Here is a 21,097-nt window from a genome sequence, read left to right on the forward strand (position 1 = left end):
AAAAAAACAAGCCCCCAACCATTCTGAAGCCAATTTCTGCCTGTGTCAATTTGCAGGTGCAATATCCAGCTGTCCCTGTTCTCCAGGAACAGAAGTAGTATCAGATGGACAGAAAAGGGTGATGGACACCTGGGGGTTTGACAAGAAGGCAAGGCAGCCAAAACGCTGGGAATGACACAAAGGGCTGACACACTTTTATGAGGTCAACGGGGAAGAGGAAGAGAGAGGGGCTTGCATGTGGAAGCAAAAAGTCTTCTTCCAAAGCAAATAACCACTAGACTGAGAAGAATGCAAAAATGAATGAAAGGCCTATAAATCATTAAGGAGCCACAAATCCAAACTGGGAGGTGGTGGTGCTGCCATGTCTTGGACAGGTGTTTTAGTGGGAGCGTGGGGACATATTCTCAACCTCTTGAACTTCTAGTCCTGGCCTCCACGATAGCATAGGGTGGGGGCTGCATGTTGAGAAGGAGCATGCTACCAGAGCACATGCACTGGAGTGTGCCATGAGAACGGGGTGCTCCTGGTGCATGCTCAGTCTGTCAGCAGAGTGGGGGACATAATAAGAGTAAGTAGGGCAACCATTTCCCCTATGTCCTGAGGACGCTTTTGAAAGGCACCACACAGGACAGCTGTTGTGAACGGGGACAGATCCCTCCTCCCCCTCACCCGCCTGCCCACATGGATCAGACACGTGGTAGCACTGCACAGTCACTATCCCTGGCAAACGGGGATTGAGAGCTGGCCTGACACATCCTGGTAGGGCCTCCATCTCTCCTGCACCATCTGATGACCCTGACAAGGACCCACTCCCTGGAAGGACTCTAGTACAATGAACACAAGTGCATACAACACGCAAGCCACCCAAGAGGGCAAACTGCAGGGCAGGGAGTGAGGAGAGGGCTCCGAAAGCTCAACTGTAGGGAGATACGGTCCCTGCTTTCTGCCAATGTGAATGAACAGCTTGCGGGCCAGGACCTGTTCTAGACACTGGGGTTTCTGCAGTAAATAAAACAGACAAAAATCCCCACTCCATGAACCCTCTCTACTCACCACCCCCCATTGGGAGTTTCCCTCTGGTGAGGGGAAGGCAGGCAAACAAACATGTAAATATGTATTAGGCCAGCTGGTGATCAGTGCTAGGGAGAAAAGGAAAGCTGGTACAGGCTGGGCAGGAGGTGGAAGAGGGATGGAAAGGGAGGGGGGAAACACACAGTGAGGGGGGTTAGAACTTTCTGGGCCTCTGCTCTCCATCCATATTCCATATGGGGAAGAAGGAAGGGTATCCTGGAAGCGCATGGGGGTAGGAGAGAATTTGGTAGGAAAGAGTGATGCAGATCCCCATGCAGACTGGAGAGGCTGGGAACAGGAGCAGCAGGCTGAGTGGGGGAAGGGCCTGCTCAGGAGACTCTGATGGCTCCAGGGCCCAGGGATCATCATCTTTCCACCATCTGGCCCACCCCAGCTGATGATTTAAATGTGATGGACTCCTTTCTGTCCCCCAGGTCTCTCCCCTGCACCTTATTCGCTCCTGGCACATTTCTGACTCCAAGTGTTCACTCCTGTTGTTTGCATAGCCCGGGTGCGCTTTCTTTCCCCTATACAGTCATCCTTGATCTACTTATTTACTTGGGCTTCAGGCAACTTTCCACCTCCCCAGGAGGATTCTTGGTTAAGGCTGAGAGAACAACCACACTGCCTCTTACACAGGATTCCCAGCACCAGGGAGCCCCCTCCTCTTTGAATGCTCACAGAAGCTTGTCTTTTACTCCTGTTTTTTTATACATCACCACAGGGCCAGCTTCAGGGCACATGTGACCTGTGCGGTGGCACAGAGCCCTGTCCTTAGCAAGGTTTAATGCGCTGCTATCACAGTTCTGAAAATCTCAATAATTTTTTTTAACAAGAACCTCACATTTTCATTTTATACTGGGTCTCACACATTACCTGCCCAGTCCTGCATAATCAATCACACATATTAGTGTGAACTTATAGCTACATCATAAATCTGATTATAAAGTATAACATATACTCTGAATAAGAACCAGCCACAGCAAACAGACACTTCCAACTTACTATTAAAAATGGAAGCTTACCAGCTATTTTAAAGTTTTTTGGTGCCTCTTTTAATGAAGAAATGCTTGGTAAAGATAAAAGACAAAGAATAACTAAATTTCACCACTTTCTATCAGAACAATGAAGCATTAAGAAAATCCATGAAAACTTTACTTTAAAGATGTTAAAAATCAATAGCCATGGAAATTAGCCGTTATGCCTGGACCAAGGGGTTGACACTTAGGAGCAATTAGATTACAGCTAAAGACCTTTTTTCATGGACATAAAAATCTTTAATGAAACTGTAAACTTTAACATTACTGACAATGCATCCTTTAGGTTGAGGCTAGAGATCCTTCCTATTGAGGGTTTCTGAAAATGTCAATTACAGTTCCTGTAACGGGTTGCATTGTATATCCCCCGAAAGGTGTGTTTCACTCCTAACCCTGGGTCACTGTGCATATGACCTTATGTGGAAACAGGCTCTTTGAAGATATAATTAAGATGACATCATACTGGATTAGTATGGGCCCTAAATCCCATGGCTGGCAACCGTATAAGAAGATGACAGATGTACAGAGACACACAGAGAAGGCTGTATGAAGATGGAGGCAGAGATTGGAGTGGTGTGTCTACAAGACAAAGAATGCCAAGGACTGCCAGCAACCACCAGAAGCTAGGAGAGAGCTGCAGGGCAGTTTCTCTTTCAGAGCCTCCAGAAGGACCCAACCCTGCCCATACGTTGATTTCAGACTTCCCAGCCTTCAAAATCATGAGCAAATAAATTTGTGTTGTTTTAAGCCACCAAGTTTGTGGTCATTTGTTATGACAGCTTTAGTATAAAGTACTTTTAAAAGCTGGGAGAAAATGTGTGAAATCTAATCTAAATCATCTAAGTCATCCATTTACTTTTTAAACAAACGAGGGATATAAACCAGTATTGGCTACAGGATGGAATACATTCAAAGAAATAACCACTATCAGGCTTTATTTCATTCTCTCTTACATATAATTAATGAGAGAAGAAGAAAGAGATGGTAGAAAAGAGACAAAAGAGAAGGGCATGAAGAAGAGAGGGTAGAAAATAAAAAATAGAAAAAGCTAGACACAAAAATACAAGTGAGAGGCACGAAAAGATAATAATAGATGCTAACATCAAATGAATACTTACTAGGTGCCAGAGACCATGGTAAGTGACTCGCATGTATTCTTTAAACCTCACAACACTCCCATTTTATAGATGAGGGAACTGAGGCAGAGACAGCTGAGCTCTTTGGAAGTACATGGTGCGGCCAGGAGTACTACGTGGGCTAAAGCTACCTCAGCACTGTGCTAAGTGTGGGGAGGAAGCTGAGCAAGCCTACTCCTGGGCCTCTGGGGTTGGCTGGCCCGAAGATTTTCAGAGCTCAGCCATAAGGTATTATTAGGTGGACCATTCAAAAGAGAGCTGTTCCAGTTACAGCAGAGTGCCTCTTTAAATCAACTACATAAACAGAGATGCAGTTATAAAACGAGCTAAATAACCGAGTGGTTTTTCTCTTGACAAACAGTTTTCATTTTAGAGAGGAGTGTGTTAATTTCACCATTCCTCCAGCACATACCTCTCAGTGCCTAGTAGGTACAAGTAACCTAGGAAATCCAGGCTTTAAGTGAGCAAAAATTGCATCAGCACACAGTGTTGAAAAGTATACGATTACTGCATGCGATGAGGCGCAACTGTCCTTTGGTTCCCAAAGCTTTTGTTCTCAGAGCTGAATTTTGCTTTGTTTAGACAAACTTTGTTTGAGAAGCAAAGGCAGTGACTGTGAGCTTTCTGAGAGAATGGAGCACAAGGTCCCAACTTAGGGAATGTTGGGGGTTTCTATTCATTCCTCTTGACAAAGCTCCTGGGCAGAGCAAAGGAAAGGGCTTTTTACCTGGGGTAATAGTCCTGACTGGGGCAAACAATCTTGTTATGGGGTGAGAAGACAAACTCTACTGGCAGATTCGAATGGCAGGTAGGAGGCCTCTAGATGAAAGTGCAGGCAGCACCTAGCAAAACCTATTGGCTGATGAGCATGAAAATGTGATTATTTGTCTTTTTATTGATTGCTTACTATATGCTATGCACATGATAGCCTTAAATACTAACCTGAATTACAAATCAAGAAGGCTTCAGAATAAAACCCATTAGAAGTTAATGTAAATAAAAAGCCAATGTAAAATTAAGGTCTGAAACACAAATTCCAAGCAGATGGCAGGGACATAGGATAAGAAATTTCTTCCTTTAGTTCAGTTCAGTGGCTTGTCCCTAAAACCTGTCACTGTATTTATAGCCTGAGCCTGCTTTTTGAATGTTCTTCCAAAAACCATGTAAAGTTTCCACCTAGAGTTAGTTGCGGGTGAGAAGTGGGGAGATTGAGGGTGGAAAGGGCAAGGAAGGACAAAGAGGATGCCTCATCCTCCCCTGCACTCATTCTTAAGGACAGTGGCACCAACAGTACCACTGAATGCCACAATCAACTGTCACAGCTACTTGGGGTCTGCTAAGTTTCAAAGATATCTATTTAAAACACGGAAGAGAAACGCTCCTGTCTGGGTTGTGTACTCCTCTTGAACAACTTCTCTATTTTGTGCCTTTTCTTCTTTCAAGAGCTATAACAGTGAATAGCTATTGAGTTTTTAAGCAAATACTAAAAGAGCTGTTTTCCAGTGATAAGTAATATATTGTGTTAGCAACGGTACTACTTAAAAAATAAGATGTAACTATCTTTTTGTTTTAAAATGTCTTAAGATTAATTTTCCATCAGGGATCTAACATTAAAAGGACTGAAATTAGTTTTGAAAATATCAACTATATATATTTGTGTGTTTTTAACACAAGGTCAGACACAGAATATACATGGACAAGCTACTCCATGCAAACATTATTATAGTACAGAATAATTCCAATTTCTTAAAGCCAAATGAATTGGAATTTTCAAGAAGAAGAAAAAGCATTTACAAGTCCATGAAGATCCATCCTCTCATCACTAGTAGTGTATCCACAGGATGCAAAAAAATCAAGGATTTCTGCTAAAATCAGAAAACACTTTCTTAAGGCCAAAAAATTTAATGAGGATAAAAATGGAAAACAGAGTAAAAAAAAAAAGCGGGGGGAGGCAGTTAATGCTCCAAATTAGACCTGTCAATATTCAGTGATGGGAGAAATATGAAAAGCTTTGGCATAGAAGAGGACCTATGAAATGCAATTCTTCACCCTAATGCTAAGTACGTAGGGCTGTATAATTCCATTCCTCAGTTCAATTATAGCATGCAAATGCCTGAGCTGCTGGCTTTCTAAAAACAGATGCAGGAAAACAGACCAAACTAACACCAATGTACATTTAATAGATGAATACTTGTCCTTAGAAAGGATCGGAAAGCAACAGAATAAAATCAGTTTTCCTCGTCACCTCTGACAAAAGGGTTATCTAATTCCAAGAGTCACTTGGGTTGCTGACCCTAAAGGAAACAAGAATTTTTTTAAAAGAAGGCAATTCACATTTTGCTTCTCCTGCCTATTGTTTTCTTCCTGGGTCCTCCCTCTCCACTCTCCCCAGCTTTCAAACTGCCAGCTTACTTTTTGGGGTGAAGCCTCTAACTCTAACCTGTCTCTCCTCCCCTCAACTGCAATTCAAGCTAGACAATGTGGCATCAGCATCCCTTTCCAGCCCTTCTTGGAAAACACTTGGGCAAAGGAAACAGGCCATAATTTTCTGATGGCAGGCCCCTTCTACAAGTACCAGTCTGCAACGAAGATAGCGGTCTTTCCAGTTTATAAATTCACATGGGAAATTCCACTTAACCCCCCACCAGGTTTCCAGATCTTTTTGTTTGGTCTGGTGAGCAGGATAAAGGCTGTGACCAAGGGTGCCCCCCTGTTAGCCGTACCCGGAGCACAAACAAAAGCTTCTGGATGGCATCTCCTGTCATTATTTGATTTCAGAGCTGTCTACGCATAAAGGAAAGGAGTTAGCATCACTGAAAACAAAAGACAAAACACAAAACGAGAAACAGGCAACTGTTTTCCCTTGCTCGGGGACAGCAATATTCTTTACTGAGTGGAAAAGTACTGCTCAGCTCCCAGCAGAACATCTCTGACTGAGAGAGACTGGGCATGCTCTGTGTTTATTTCACTGGACATGGGAACATGAAGTGGCAATGGGCCCAATTCTCCAAAACTAAGTCAACATCCAGATAAGGTGTTTCCAGGCATAAGCATTGAGGAGACTGCCTTCTGAGGTCTCCAGTTTGAACTGATAGAAAGCACAGGTGTTAAGCTTATAGCTAAATGTGGAAGCAAAGGAATTCGTTGTCTCCTGACTTTACAATCAGAAACCTGACGGAAACTATACACTGTACCTTTCCACCTGCCCTTTTGTAACAGAAGAAGGAATGCAGAGGCTTTCTTACCTTAAAGTTGTGTGTCTTCTCATAGTTGAAGTGGTTGTCGTTGTGTGTGAGGGCTGCTCTTCGAACCAGGGAGGAGATCTGTGAACAGGCAAAGAGTTTGAGAGGGGGCCAAAGAAAGCCGCCTTTGACACCCACCTTCACCCCCAAGGCTACGGCCAGCAGTTCTTGGCGTTTCCTGCCCTGCTTAGACTTCCGAACCACAGCACACTTTTTCTCATTTTCCAGCCACAGTTCTTCAGAGAACATAGTGCCTGGATCCCAGATCTTTCTAGTTTCCTCTGCAGAGCGCAGGAAGCCCCGTGCTGTCAGGATTTTCGAACCGCAGCTAATGTTAGGCGGCAGATTTGAGGCAGCTGGGTCCTGTCTGCAGCAGCCTCCGGCATGTGACCTCAAAGGCCCAGTTTGAGTGATGGAGGGGGCTCGGCTTCTGAATAAGGACGGGCCTGTTTTGTGCTATTTCTTAAGGCCGACGTGTGCCTGGAACAATAGCAAACATTCATGTGCACAGCAACCCCCAGAAGCGGTATCCAGTCAGCCACTGAGGATTCAGGGAGGCAGAGGCCGGCAGCTTGCTTTCTCCTGCCACGGCACATTGCAAAGGAGAGGTCTCCCCTACTTATTAGCACATTTTACACTCAAACACACCAGCGCACATACACCCCAGCCAGCTCTGATATTCAAAGTGTGAGGTTGCATCCAATTAATCTGGGGCTCTGAACCCCATCCTGGGCTGAACTCCAACAGATTAAACCTTTAAACCCTGATGATTGTTTAATCTTATAGGGGTAAAGCCTATGTCTCTTTATTAAAAATCTGCCTTAGCACTTGAAAGCTTAATTTGTATTCTTATGCATGCATTAAATTAGAACAGTCTGAGTACCAAATGGGGTATCAGAGGAGAGCAAAGCTTTTCTGCTCTGAGTTCTGCAAAGTTGCAGAATAAGAGGCAGGATGTCTTGCCCCAGGACACTCCCTGGGCTCTCCTATCCTTCCTGCACGAAGAAAACTCTGCTCAAACCCACCCAGACAAGACAATATTCCTTACCTAAAATCAAAACATCATAGTTGCTTTTCTTTTCAATAAAACATCTTCAATGTTCATTCTGTTAGTGCCCAAGCCTATAAAAATGTCCTCCTTGCTCTTAAAAGCATCATCTGTTTGATGGTCTCCCATGACCCTAATTCTTTAGTCCTAGGTCTCCCCACGAAAAGAAGTAGGGAAATCCTGATGTCTTGGGAGTACTCCTGACTCATTGGTGAAGATTAATGCAGCTAATGCCAGACAGTAAAATTAATGCTTTAGGAAGTAGAAAACAAGATCTAGATAACTGGGCCTTTATGTAGATGGGCCGTCCTGTCCTCTACTGATACAAGGGCCCCATGCTCCAGCCCCTCCAAGCAGCCTTGTGAAGAGTAACCAAAGATCACTCCTTCCCTTGTGTAATTCTTTATTCCTGGTAATCACCATGATTTTAACTTGCCTCAAAAATTCATCCTCCCATTTCATCCTCGTTACCATCAATAATAACACCCAATTTTTATGTTAAGCTATTGAGCACAATAATTTACACTGTGTCAGAGGACGTTAGAATGTGTCAAAGGCACTTAACTCATTGAATCTGCAGCATACGGGTGTGAGGAGCAAGATTTTTATTCCCAATTCTTTTGGATGAAGAGATTGAGGCACTGAGAGGTAAAGCAATTTGCCTAAGGACATGCAGCCTAGTTTAAGTGGCAGAACCAGGGCTAGAACACAAAGCATCTGTGTCCAGCGCCCATGCTCTTCAACATTGTGTCCCGCTGCCTCGGTACACCCGTGTGCTGCCTCATCCTGCCATCAGTCCTGACAAATGCTGTATCTCAGATATTGGTTGAGTCTGGCCTCTCCCTACCTTTCTTTCTCCACGTAACTCAGACCCTTGTTATCTCTCCAGTCCACCTTACACATAGCTCTACAACAATCTTCCTAATCTACCCATGCTTCTCCATAGCTTAACTGTGTCCTGGCATTGCTGGTTTTTCATGAGCTGATCCTAATGTACCCAGCTCATCCTATTTCCCTACACTCCCCTCCACAAATCCTACAACATCTCTTCTGTGACATACTTAACTGCTCACCTTGATAGCTTGCTCTGTTCTTTAGAATATTCTAGCATCCTTTCAACATATCTACATATTCACCAACATTTACATTCTAACTCTAATGTTACCCTTTCCAAAATGACTTCCCCAAACTCCCCATTGTAGGCTGTGTCCTCTGAAATCCCATCGTGTTTTATCCACATTGTTCTGATTGCACTTGTCACTTTGTCTGTATTACAGTGACTATAACAGCTCTTATCCCTGCCACACTGAGAACTCACTGTGACATGCTCTATGCTTAATTCACTTTTGTTTCCCCCACAAATATGTCTAATAAGAGTCCCTGCCACAGTAGACACTGAATAAATGTAAGTTGCTAGAAAGCACATGTACATACAGGAAGCCAGGGTTGTGGAAGAAGGTGTGCAAAGATGACTGCATGGTGTGGGGTCTCCAGTCCCTCCTGAGACCACCCATTCACTGCCTTGGCTTCCAGAGACAAGGTTTCCTCCAGGGGTCTACCCTCTTAATGAGCTTCACCAGGCCCCTTGGCCCCTCTTCCCACTGTCTGATTCTGAAGTACAACTGCTATGGCAGGGATTAAGTGAAGGCTTGGCATACCTTTGCAGGGCTTCCCATCCTTAGTCTATAGGTAAAAAGATGGAGAGAAGCAAAAAGGGTCCTTTCCCAACCTTCACTGCTAGCAAAGCAAGAGAGACCTTTTGATGGTGAGCCATTTGTGTAAGGGCAAATTCTGTGATATGGACTGGACTAATGACACGAATATACCAGTTTTAGAATCTGATCAAATTAATGAAGGAGACCACTACTACTCCTGCGGCTCATCCTGCTACAAAATAACTATTTACATGGAAAGTGGGCAAAAGAATCTCCTCCTTTTGGTCTATGGGTGGTTGAATACAATGAGATTTAATAATTTTTCATGTCTGTGCTTATATGTATAACAAGTAATTTTTATTTCCATTTGTGACAGTGATTTCTTTTTCAGCTATTGATTCAATAGAATTTACCCAAACACAAGACACATTCAGACAAGTGAAGGAACCACACACCATTCCCTGAAGATGCTTCTTTACAGGGGACTAGAAGTACTCGCCTTTGAGCAAGCATTACTGTGAGCAGTGTGGGTGACCTCAGACCACCCTCTCATTAAGGGAAAACTGATTACAGTAATCTCTTGGTGAAAACGTCCCTCTGAAATGACCCCATCGCACAGAGCTCTTTTTTATCTCAACTCCTCAAGGGAAGCTCCTTGCCTTGTTTTATATGCTCCGTAATGTCTAATACAGTGTTCTCTATACACAGTGGACATTTAATACATTTGCTGACTGTCTTCTTCTAATGAAAATTTCTACCTGACCTGTTTTAATATATACATTCATGAGATGAAGCACATTTCCCTACACGGTCTGTTTGAACCAGGGATTCTCACTGGAACGAATGGTCTTTTGGGCCAGATATCTGTTGTTGTGGGAGGTTGTCCTGTACATTGCAGGGTGTTCAGTGGCATTCTTTGCCTGTATTCACTAGATGCCAGTAGAGCCCCTTCCCCCAAGTATGATAAAAAAGAATGTCTCCAGACATGGCCAAATATTCCCTGGGAAGCAACGCTGTCTCTAGTTGAGAATACTGGGCTAAATTAATAACACAAATATTAATATTTATATCATGCTTACTATGTGCCAGGTATTATACTCAGCGCTTTGCATATATACATACACACACACACACACACACACACATATATATATTTTCATTTTTATTGGTTTTTTTTTTTTTTTTTGAGATGGAGTCTCACTCTGTCATCTAGGCTGGAGTGCAATGGCGCGATCTCGGCTCACCGCAACCTCTGCCTCCCAGGTTCACGTGATTCTCCTGCCTCAGACTCCCAAGTACCTGGGACTATAGGCACGTGCCACTGTGTCTGGCTAATTTTTGTATTTTTGGTAGAGATGGGGTTTCACCATGTTGGCCAGGCTAGTTTCAAACTCCTGACCTCAAGTGATCCACCACCTCGTTCTCCGAAAGTGCTGGGATTACAAGTGTGAGCCACAGCACCCGGCCCACTTTGCATATTTGCACTCATTTAAGATTTAAAACCCTATGAGGTAGGTACTGCTATAATTACCCTTATTTTACAGGGGAGGAAATGGAAGCTGAGAGTTTAAGTGACTTGCCCATGGCCACATAGCTGGTGAGTGGTAGAATATAGGCACAACTAACTGAGTCTATCTTTTCCCAAAGCCCTGAAGAACAAGTGTCTTTCCTTCTACTACACTTAACATCAAATTTACCCTTTTAACCATTTAAAAATGTAAAATCCAATGGCATTTAATGCATTTACAATGTTCTGCAACGATCACCACTACCTAGTTCCAGAACATTTCATCACCCCAAAATGAAACCCTGTACCCGTCAGTTCCACTCCTCATTCTCTTCTCCTCCCAGCCTCTGGCGAACACCAATCTGCTTTCTGTCTCTATGAATTTGCCTATTCTGGATATTTTGTATAAAGGGAATCATATGGGTTTTTATATCTGGCTGCTTCTTTTTTCTTTAGATATTTCACTTAGCATGTTTCAAGGTTCATTTATGTTGTGGCACGTATCAGTACTTCATTCCTTTTTTGTTGCTGAATAACAATCCATTGTATGGATATACCGCACTTCATTTCCATTCATCAGTTGATCGACATTTAGACTGTTTTCACCTTTTGGCTAATTGTGAACCATGCTACTAAGAATATCCTCATACAAGTTTTGTTTGAACGCTTGTTTTCAGTTCTTTTGGGTATACACTAAATCTAGGCTTTTACATATTGTTTAAACAGTCTCTCATCCCCATCATATTTACATTAAAAAATATGCAGTGGTTGAATGCTTGAATTACTGTCTTCCCCATTATAGTCTGTCAACGAGTAGCAGGTCTGGTGTTCCCTGGACTGGTTTTTAAAGAGGAGACGTTAGTTCTCCCTGAGCCCACTGTGAAAGCAGGTACTACTTAAGATACTTTTGGAAGTAGGTGGGGCTATAAATAAATGGTGACATAAGCTCACCACTTCCTTTTTTCTTCTTTTTTTTGATGAATAAAGGTTGGGATTCTATTTTCTAAGCCCTCTCACTGTTCTTCTTTCTCTCTACAATTAGGATCCTGGATCCAAGAAGGAATCAAGTAATGAGAAGGCAATGAGAGGTTGTCAGATAGAGACAAGGAGGAAAGACCTGGGCAGGAAGACCTGGGAAAATGGAGCCCTTTGGGGTGTCTGTGGACGTATAAAGTGCCCAGGAAAGGAATGGTAGGAGAGAGACAAATACCCCTCTCACTATGCTGGCTTTAATAACCTAGCATCATAAGCCCAGAAGGGACCTTAGAGGTCCATCTAAGCAATGGCTCCTCCTCCACCTGGCTTCAGGCAGGACCACCTCTCGGCTTCTAGGGAACACAACATTGTGCTTTATCAGTACCAATTTCTAGAGAAGGTGATTTGCCACCAATCCACAAGCTTTCCACAAACTTCAAGTAAATTCCAGTGCTACATTTTAAGGAGGGCTCATTGAAAATGTCATCATTAGTCCCTGGATGTCTCCCTGTATTCCAACCACAGTGTCTGTGCTGCCGAGAGCTCTACAGTTCTGTTTATTGAGTCTGAATCTTCCTTAGGTATTGACCGAGCTATACTCCTATTCCAAACACTGTCCTGCTGTTGCAGCCTCCTCTGCTTCATGGCAGTGCATGAAATGAAAATCAGTATTAGGAATGATGATGAGGGTGTGGTGAGGAGAGTTCTTTAATATCCCACTGGTGTTTGTGGGATAAGTTGGAGATCGATCAAAAGCCGGGAAAAGTTCATGTGCATTGATCCAATTATTCTATTTCTAGGATTCTCTTGAAAAGGTCTTCAGACTAAGATCTAGATAGATAGATAGATAGATAGATAGATAGATAGATAGATAGATAGATACAGAGATAGAGATACAGATATTCATCAAAACAATATCAAGAAATGTGAAAAAGCCTAAACGGTCAATACAGGGGAAAAGTTAAATAACTTATGGCATATAAATGTAATAGGGTATTATGGAGACATTAACAAAGACAATTAAAAGAACATTTAATGATGAGAAGATTTGCCTCTGATATAATGTTAGGTGAGAAGTAGGCTCCTGAGTCATCTATAGTATAATTCCCAGATTTGTCAGTAAGTATATACAGAAAAATCAGAAGAAAACACACCAAAATACATTCAAAACACATTCAATCAAACTGCTGAAGATCAGCAACGGTTACCTCTGAGTGGAAAAATTTTAATTGACATTTATTTTCTTCTATATTCTTTTCTGTTTTTTTCGAGTTTCCTACAATGACTATGTTCTTATTCCATTATATAAAAATGATTTTTAAAGTATATTATAAAACTCTTATTAGATTTAGTGTGCATGGATGATAAATTCTGAACCATTGAGCTTGTCTAATCCCTCCTCCGGATTTTTACAGGGCAAGAGACCGAGAGCCACAGAGTTCCACAATTGCCTCTTATCACAGAGCTATTCTACAACGAAATCTGGAAGCAGATCCAGACTTCGGCTTCTCCTGCCTCACACCTGCAGGCATCAGAACCCCCGGAGGGCTTGTTAAAACATACTGAGCCCCAGAGTTTCTGGTTCAGTCAGTATGAGATCAGGCCGGAGAATCTGCATTTCTGATCGGTACACAGGTGATGATGTTGCTGGTCTCGGGACCACACGTTGAGGACCCCCATTTTATTTTTCCACTGAACCTGTGGGCCACAGCCTTGCCTGATAATTAGAACACACACGCACACACATGCACACACACACAAACACCCCATGCTCAAGCTCTACCTCTACCAAATTAAATCCAAATTTCTGGAGATGGGGGATGGGCTGTAAAAATCCTCCAGGGGATTGTAACGTGCTCTTAGAATTGAGTGTGACCACACTAATCTCAAGTGCTTCAGTTCAAGGGGATTGTTAGAAAAGATGAAAGTATGAACGTAGTCAGCGCTATTGACTAAATCCCCTCCAAAGGAATTAATATTGTTTCAAACACAAAATGTGATCATGTTTCTGCTCATGCTCACCCCACACCCACCTCCCATGATGCCACTTAAAACCTCCAGAGACTATTTAAGGCAAAGGCAAAAATCCATACCATGCCCTGCAGGGGCTTGTGGGGTCTGGCCCCTGCCACCTTTCTAGCCTCGCTTGCCACCACTTTCTTGCTGTTACCCTAAGAATGTATACACACATCTATTAGTATGATTTTAAAATTATGATCTAGGGTCCTCACTAGCCTGCTACCCTCATGAAACAGGCCCAGAATCAGGTCTCCTGAGGTTTTTTCCATGGAAGTCCTTGGCACCACATATGTGGCAGATTGGGGGTGTTGGCTGCCCACAGCCCACTGACACAAAGACTCATTCCTCCTCTCTGTTCTTAGAGAAATTTTACAAACATCTAAAGCTGAAAAATTATTTTTAACCTACCTATAAAAGAAGAGTTCTATTAACTCTTCTCTGGTGACTAGCATGATGCCAACATTGGCTTGACACTCAGGAAAGTTTTGTTGCAGAAAACATAAACATGCTCATTTTTCAGCAGCTCTCTGTCATCCTTTCCTTCCATCAGAAATGATTTCGACTCTTATGAAGAGTTACCATGCTTTTTTTTTTCCTTGGGCCATTGGCTCATCCCTGCACATATGTCTGGGGTACTGGTGTTGGGTGATGACCCTGGGTGTCCCATTATTTCCTCAAAGCCACAAAATGTTATATCCTGCCCAGATCCAGGAACACGCAGCAAAATGCTGCAGCCATCCGTACAGCCCTGGATGGTGTGGGAAATCTATACTTTCCTTTGTTTTCACGTCCTGTGGGTCACACTGAAATACTTTTAATGGTTGGCTGGTGGTATACTAAGTGTATGCCTACTACCTATTTCTGTGTCTAATATGTGTGTGTGTGTGTGTGTTTATACATATATATATAATACACATTTGTTTCGAAAAGCTTCTATGGGGATTTTGAGGGGACTGGTGGATAAGGAGGTGCGGTGATGTCCACTGTGGTTTTTTGCTATGGTACTGTGGATCTGGTTCTCTATTCCTTTTCGGAAGAGAAAAAACTAGAAATGCTAAGTGAAATAAGCTCCAATTGCCGAATGATAATCGAAGGTGTGGTTTTCTTTTTTCAACACTACTAAACCCAGCCTGCTTGATCCTATGTACTTTGAACCCTCTCACATACTGCCAAATGAATCATCCTTGCCCTTCCTAAGAACTGCCCTGTTTGTTATATTCTGTTTGTGGCTTTCACTCCTGAAAGAGGAGGAAGACAACAAAGACACATAACTAAACGCAAACACATTACTATGGCGCCAAATAAATGAGAAAGACAAGGGTGGGACCTGCCATCTTTCCTGCAATTGGGCTAGTTCAAGCTGTATAGTCCTGGTTTTATTTGAGGCCATTTAAGCATCAGGTGTCAACGATTAACCTGGCTCAGTCCTAAAACTGCTGCTGACCTCCGAACCTGCTGCATTCTGATCTGAGACAAGGTTCTTTGTCTCTGATGGCACACCATGCCCAGCTGCCATGCCGATTATTCTCCAGGGACAGATGGCTACTCTCGATGTGAGAGACACACAAAAGTGCCGAAGGAACAGTCTCACTGCCCCTCCTAGAATGCAATCCACTTCATTCAAAACAGTCACCATTCACCCAAACGGAAAGGCCTGTATGTACACTGAAATGGACCAAAGTACCTTGTTTAGCAGCAAATAAGTAACCTGATGCTTCTTGGGTTGGTTGATCGTGCAATGCTACAGTTGCCGTCCTTCCCACGTGATACCACCAGCTGTTCTGCTGAGACTGATGTCAAAAATTGTGGCTAATTTCTGATGTTTCTCACAGACTTTTTAGATGCAGAAATAAAAGATACTTCACCTCATAGAGGAAGACTTTGTGTTGCATTAAGGATCTTGCACATTTCAACACGTCATTGTTATTATTTGCTTTTGTGTTTTGTTTTGTATGCAGTTTTTGAGAGAGTCAATATTAACGACAACATGTTTTAACATCAGAGTGTAGTAATCCATTTCCTTAAATACGAACTTTAAAAGTCTTAGTCCAATTTCTCAAATGCTAAACTTTAGAAAGTATGGTAGGGTTGTTCTTGAGAGAATGGAACATTTGTTAAATCAAACTCCTTAAACTTTTGTAAAACGAAGATCCAAGTACATAGTGTAAAACCTAAGGGAGAAGCAGGTATTACAAAGTTCCCAGCTACCATCTTCCTCCTTGTCCTAGATGACTTTCTTCTCATATTCCATATTCATTTGCTTTTCTCTGTATTTTCCCTGCTGATATATGACTCAACTACCCACTTCTGGCCAAAGAAGTAAGTGTCCCAAATGACTGACATGTGGGTTTTCCTACAAAAGTCAAGACACTCAATTTCTAGCTTATGGCATCAAACTGCAATATGGAAGTTGGGTGTCTTTCTCAAACTCCGCTCACTCAGGGGAGCCTGGGAAATCCCTGCAAAAGGCCAGATATTTGCCAAATTGCATTTTCTTGTCCACTACTTTCTTGTCCAAATTATGGCAATTTGCAAAGCAGCACTACAGAATGTACCAAACATAGCTTCTAGCTACTCCTTTACCAGGTTCTTTGGTCAGCAGTTGGAGTAAGGTGCACCTTTATCTACAGGAAAAAAAAACCAAATTAACCAGTTGTTTTCTCCATGTGAACTGTCCCATGTTAAAAACAACCAAGATACCTAAGAGACAGGTTTTCAAAATTTCACAAATAAAAATATCTCCAATCCCTACTCTGCTTTTTACAGTGAACAGTCACCCAAACAAAACAGTCCTTGACACCACTCACAGCTGTGCAGCTGATACTGCTCAATATAGTTCTTGGGGATATTTACGAATGCAGTAGTCCTGAAACATGGATATGCTGACACATTCCAAAGTTAATCTAAGTTTATTTCTGGTCTCCTGTGTGAGTGGTGGCTGGGATTTCCAAAATCCACAATTGGTCCTTGTATTTGTGTTTGGGAAGACTAGCCCTAACAAGCATATGGCCGTGTCGTCCCTTCCCAAATGGAAAGTCAGAGTGTGTGTGACGATGCAGACACCTCTCAAGCCACTCCCTGCTCTGGAAGAGAGACTGTCATGCTAATGAACAAGTGTAAATATTCCAGGGGAAGACAGTTCAGTCTGAAATGACCACATGCAATTTGGCCTATAGCTCTGTTTTAATGCAATACAATTATTCTTTGATATGTTGCAAACACAGCTCCTTCATTCCTTCCTTCCCTCTCTTCCTCCCTCCCTTCCCTCCTCTCTTCCTTCCGTATTTCAGCAAATAATTATTGAGCATCTATTATTTATCAGGCACTGTGTTAGGCCAGTGAGATAGAACAGGGAACAACTACTCTTAGAGAGTAGACAACGAACAAGACTAAGAAGTACATTACATATTCTTTTAAAAAGTGTTGGGAACCATGAAGAAAAACAAAGCAAGAACACAGGATAGGAAGTGATAGAGAGGGAGGTTACAATTCAAATCAAGGTGGTCAGAAAAGGTCTCATGAGAAGGTGACATTTGGAAATTTGGGCAAATATTGGCCGGAGATGATAGGTGAGCCGTGCTTAAATCTGGAGGAAGAACATTCCAGGCAGAGGGTACAGCACATGCAAGGCCATGAGATAGGAGCAATCATGGGAGACTCAAGATAGCAGAGATCAGGAACAGCTAGAGTGGTAGGTGCTCGAAGGTGAGGAAAGGGACCTAGGGCCTTCTGGGAAAGAATGGGACTCCCACTTTCACTCTGAATGACGTGAGCAGCCACTGCAGAGTCTTGAACAGAGCTGTGTGTCATCTGAATGACTTTACAAAAGCATTGCTCTGCCTGCTGTGTTGATGACTGTAGCGGGGCTAAAGTGCATGCAGGAACATCAGTTAAAGGCTACTGCAGAAATTCAGCTAAAGGATAGACAGTGGCTTGGATGAGGGTGGGAGCAATGGAGGTGATAAGAAATGGCCAGAATCTGGATACTGTTTCAAGGTAAAGTCTACAGGATTAGCTGACAGGCTGGATGTGAAGTACACACGAAAGAAAGAATTCCAGGTAATGGTGCAGTTTTGGGCCTGAGCAACTAGACAGAATAAGTTTCCATTAAATGAGATGAAGAAGACTCCAGGAGAAGCAAGAGTGAAAGAGAAGGCCAGCTGCTCCATTTTGTGTATAGGAACATTGAGACAGCTGGACTTACAAGCCTGAGGTTCCTGGAGAGACAGATACCAGAAATCTACTTATGGGTAGATGAATTTTAGAGGAAGAGAGTTGTGCAGATAGAGCAGAGCAAAGACCCCAGGACTAGGTTCAGGGACCTCCAACCATCAAGAGGTCAGTAAATTGAGAAAGAACTAGTCACAAATGAAGACAAGGAAAGCTAACACTCATAGGACAGGTATGATGGGGAGTGAGAAAGGACCACAGGGGTTAGCAATATGAAAGTAAGTGATCACCTTGACATGAGCAGTTTCCAGCAGCAGTTGGGGGAATCTGATTGCAGGTGTTTTAAGAATGGGAGAAGAGCACTTGGATCAGAGACTACTGTAGAGCCAGTGCTGGGAATACCGGGCAGCCAAGCGCTGCCATCAAAAGAGTGGGAACAGGTGGGATCCAGAGTTGGCTTGTTTCTCCTTTTAAAAAAGAAAGAAAGCTACTGAGATTTCCCTTGTCCATCATAAAACCACACCCCACGTAATAAAGAGTCTGACTCCATTTTTATTGTTTGCTTACTGATTGCAAGTCAAGAACAAGGCCAGTGCACTCCCTCCCTTGGTGCTGGTGGAAGTTCAAACCATGCAACCCCTGCTGGCATGAGAATGCTTTCCCAGCTCCGCCTCCTAACCACCACAGAATGCTGAGCCAGTTCTCCTGCCCAGCTCTCTCAAGCCATTGTATGGAACTGCCTGGGGGTCAGTCCTGCTTCCCCAAGAAAGTCTCATCATGCGAACAATAAAACTTTGTACATCCTTTTGGTGGAAGTATGGCATCATTAATCTCAATACCAAACCAGACTGGTGGTCAGGGGGGTCTGTTTGGCTTCTGTGAAGATGCCATGGCGGCCCACTGGAGGTGAAAATCCCCTGAGATAATAACCTATAATGACCCATACCTCCTCCCAGTCCCCGACATGTTATCAGTTCTTAGAACCCAGGACCCACGCTGCAAAGACACGATATTCTTTTGTGAAGAAGCACACATGGTCCCTACCACTTAAAACGTAGTGGTAGTTTCTAAATCTTATTAGAATCCTATCAGCAACAAAATAGAAAAGAGAAAAAACCTAACAGTTATTGAGCTCACGTTGTGCCAGGCTAGTTAACCATTTTCTCATTTATCTGCACAACACTCCTATGCCACTCATTATTACCCTTATTTCAGATATGAGGAAGCTGAGCTTAAAAGACTTCTCACTATGCAAGCTTGCACAGCTAATAACTAGGAATTGAACCCAGAGCAAGCTACTTCCAGAGTTCATTCTCTTAAACTTCATGTGATTCTGCCTCCACTTATCTGTCCCCCACTAGGGTGTAATATCCTAAGAACCCTGGACTTCATTTTCTAATCTCTCTGGTACCAAGAAACATAAAAAGCACTTAGCAAAGGTTTATGATTAATGCGTGTGTCTGCAAACCTCCTGCCGATTTGCCCAGGTTCTCAAAGCCAGTTAGTTGTAGAGTCAGGACAAAAAGTCAGGTCCTTGAACTAAAGGACCAAGCTGTTTCCCCTATGCAACAACAGATCTGATCCATATCCATGCTCTCCCACACTGCACAAGTTAAACAACATGCCCTACCCTACCCGCTACACACAAACACGCATATCGAACAGAGGCAGGAAATTGCCAGACAGCGTACTTTGTTAAAATCATCTTAGGAAGTAATTTCGCCATGTGTATAAAGAGTTTCAAAATATTAATATCCTTTAAGATTCAGTAACCCAATTTCTAAGAATCTATCCTAAGGAGATGGTTTACAGCAACATGATTTCTAATGTAAAAAATTGAATATATTGTGCATGCTCTAACATTAGGAAATAGCTACGTATGTATGACACTCATGCAACAATAAAAATGATGCTTGTGAAGAGTGTACAATAACATGGCTGTAATATGCTTCATAAAAAATGTAGAATACAAAATGATAACCATACTATGCTTACAGGCATATTTAAAAAATCCCAGTGCGTAGAAAATCACTGTAAGGAAACAGAACAATGTCTACCTTTTTTTATCTTTTAAAACTTCTTTAATTATATTATGTTTATAATTGGTATGAGAAATAAAGAAAGACTTTGTCATAGAAAAACCAAATTTTTTTTCCCAGTTTTGTTTTGTATTTGAACTAGGAGAAAATGTTTCCCTCAGGGAAAAAATTAGGCAAGTTTCAAACAAAACTAGCAACTGAATAGATCTAAAGTATCAGAGTCTTTTGTGGTCTAGATCTCACAGCTGGGACACATTTGCAGAAACTCTCAGATGTGCAAAACAAGTGGTTAAATAACTTTATTGGAAATGAAAATTCTTAATCTAGCAGGTATTAAGGAAGGATTCACTTTCTGTGGGACTTAAACTATGCCATTTTAGGGCCTCTGTTGACAGAAATGAAAATCATTCCAAAATGCAAGAGAGATCACTATGACATGTAAAAACATGATTTAGATTAAATCTCTGAAGAAATTTTTATCTTGAGCCAAGAGAACTAAAAGTGTTTAAAATAAAAATACTGTATCATCAGGCTGTTTCTAATCATATACATTATTGTTTGAAAGACCAGGGGATAAAAGAATAATGAATATTATGTTCATATAACATAGATTTTCTCCAAATAAATTTATCTAGACCCAGAAAATTACATCTCACTATGTAGAGTATAGCTATGATAATTTTAGCTTTGGCCGGCCTTCCTGCCTGCCTGCCTGCCTGCCTTCCTTCCTTCCTTCCTTCCTTCCTTCCTTCCTTCCTTCCTTCTTTCCTTCCCTCCCTCCCTCCCTTCCTCCCTCCTTCCTCTCTTCCTCTCTTCCTCTCTTTCTTTCACAGTTTCACTCTGTCTCCCAGGCTGGAGTGCAGTGGCGCAAACTTGGTTCACTGCAACCTCTGCCTCCGGGTTCAAGCGATTCTTGTGCTTCAGCCTCCTGAGTGGCTGGGATTACATGTGCACCCCCAACACCTGGCTAATTTTTGTATTTTTAATAGAGACGTGGTTTCACCATGTTGGCCAGGCTGGTCTCGAACTCTTGACCTCAAGTGATCTGCCCACCTTAGCCTCCCAAAGTGCTGGGATCACAGGCGTGAGCCACTGTGCTTGGCCTGTAATATTTCAATAATGATTTGGGATGGAGGAGCTTCCATTTTACATAACTCAAAAGTTTTCTAGTTTAATTTTTGTTTACATCAGTCTTACA

At 42.5% G+C, this 21,097-nt stretch overlaps 1 protein-coding gene across 1 annotated transcript in view; it reads right to left on the minus strand.

The window, feature by feature from the left end:
* The window catches only part of CHN2 (chimerin 2), a 327,093-nt gene that overhangs the window by 29,048 nt on the left and 276,948 nt on the right, over window positions 1-21,097 (minus strand). Inside the window, 1 exon segment of the mRNA XM_017881350.1 lies at window positions 6,490-6,567. Within this exon segment, the coding sequence (XP_017736839.1) occupies window positions 6,490-6,567 (78 nt within the window).

Source organism: Rhinopithecus bieti, unplaced genomic scaffold, assembly GCF_001698545.2.
Source record: "Rhinopithecus bieti isolate Rb0 unplaced genomic scaffold, ASM169854v2 scaffold_13174, whole genome shotgun sequence".
Classification (NCBI taxonomy): domain Eukaryota; kingdom Metazoa; phylum Chordata; class Mammalia; order Primates; family Cercopithecidae; genus Rhinopithecus; species Rhinopithecus bieti.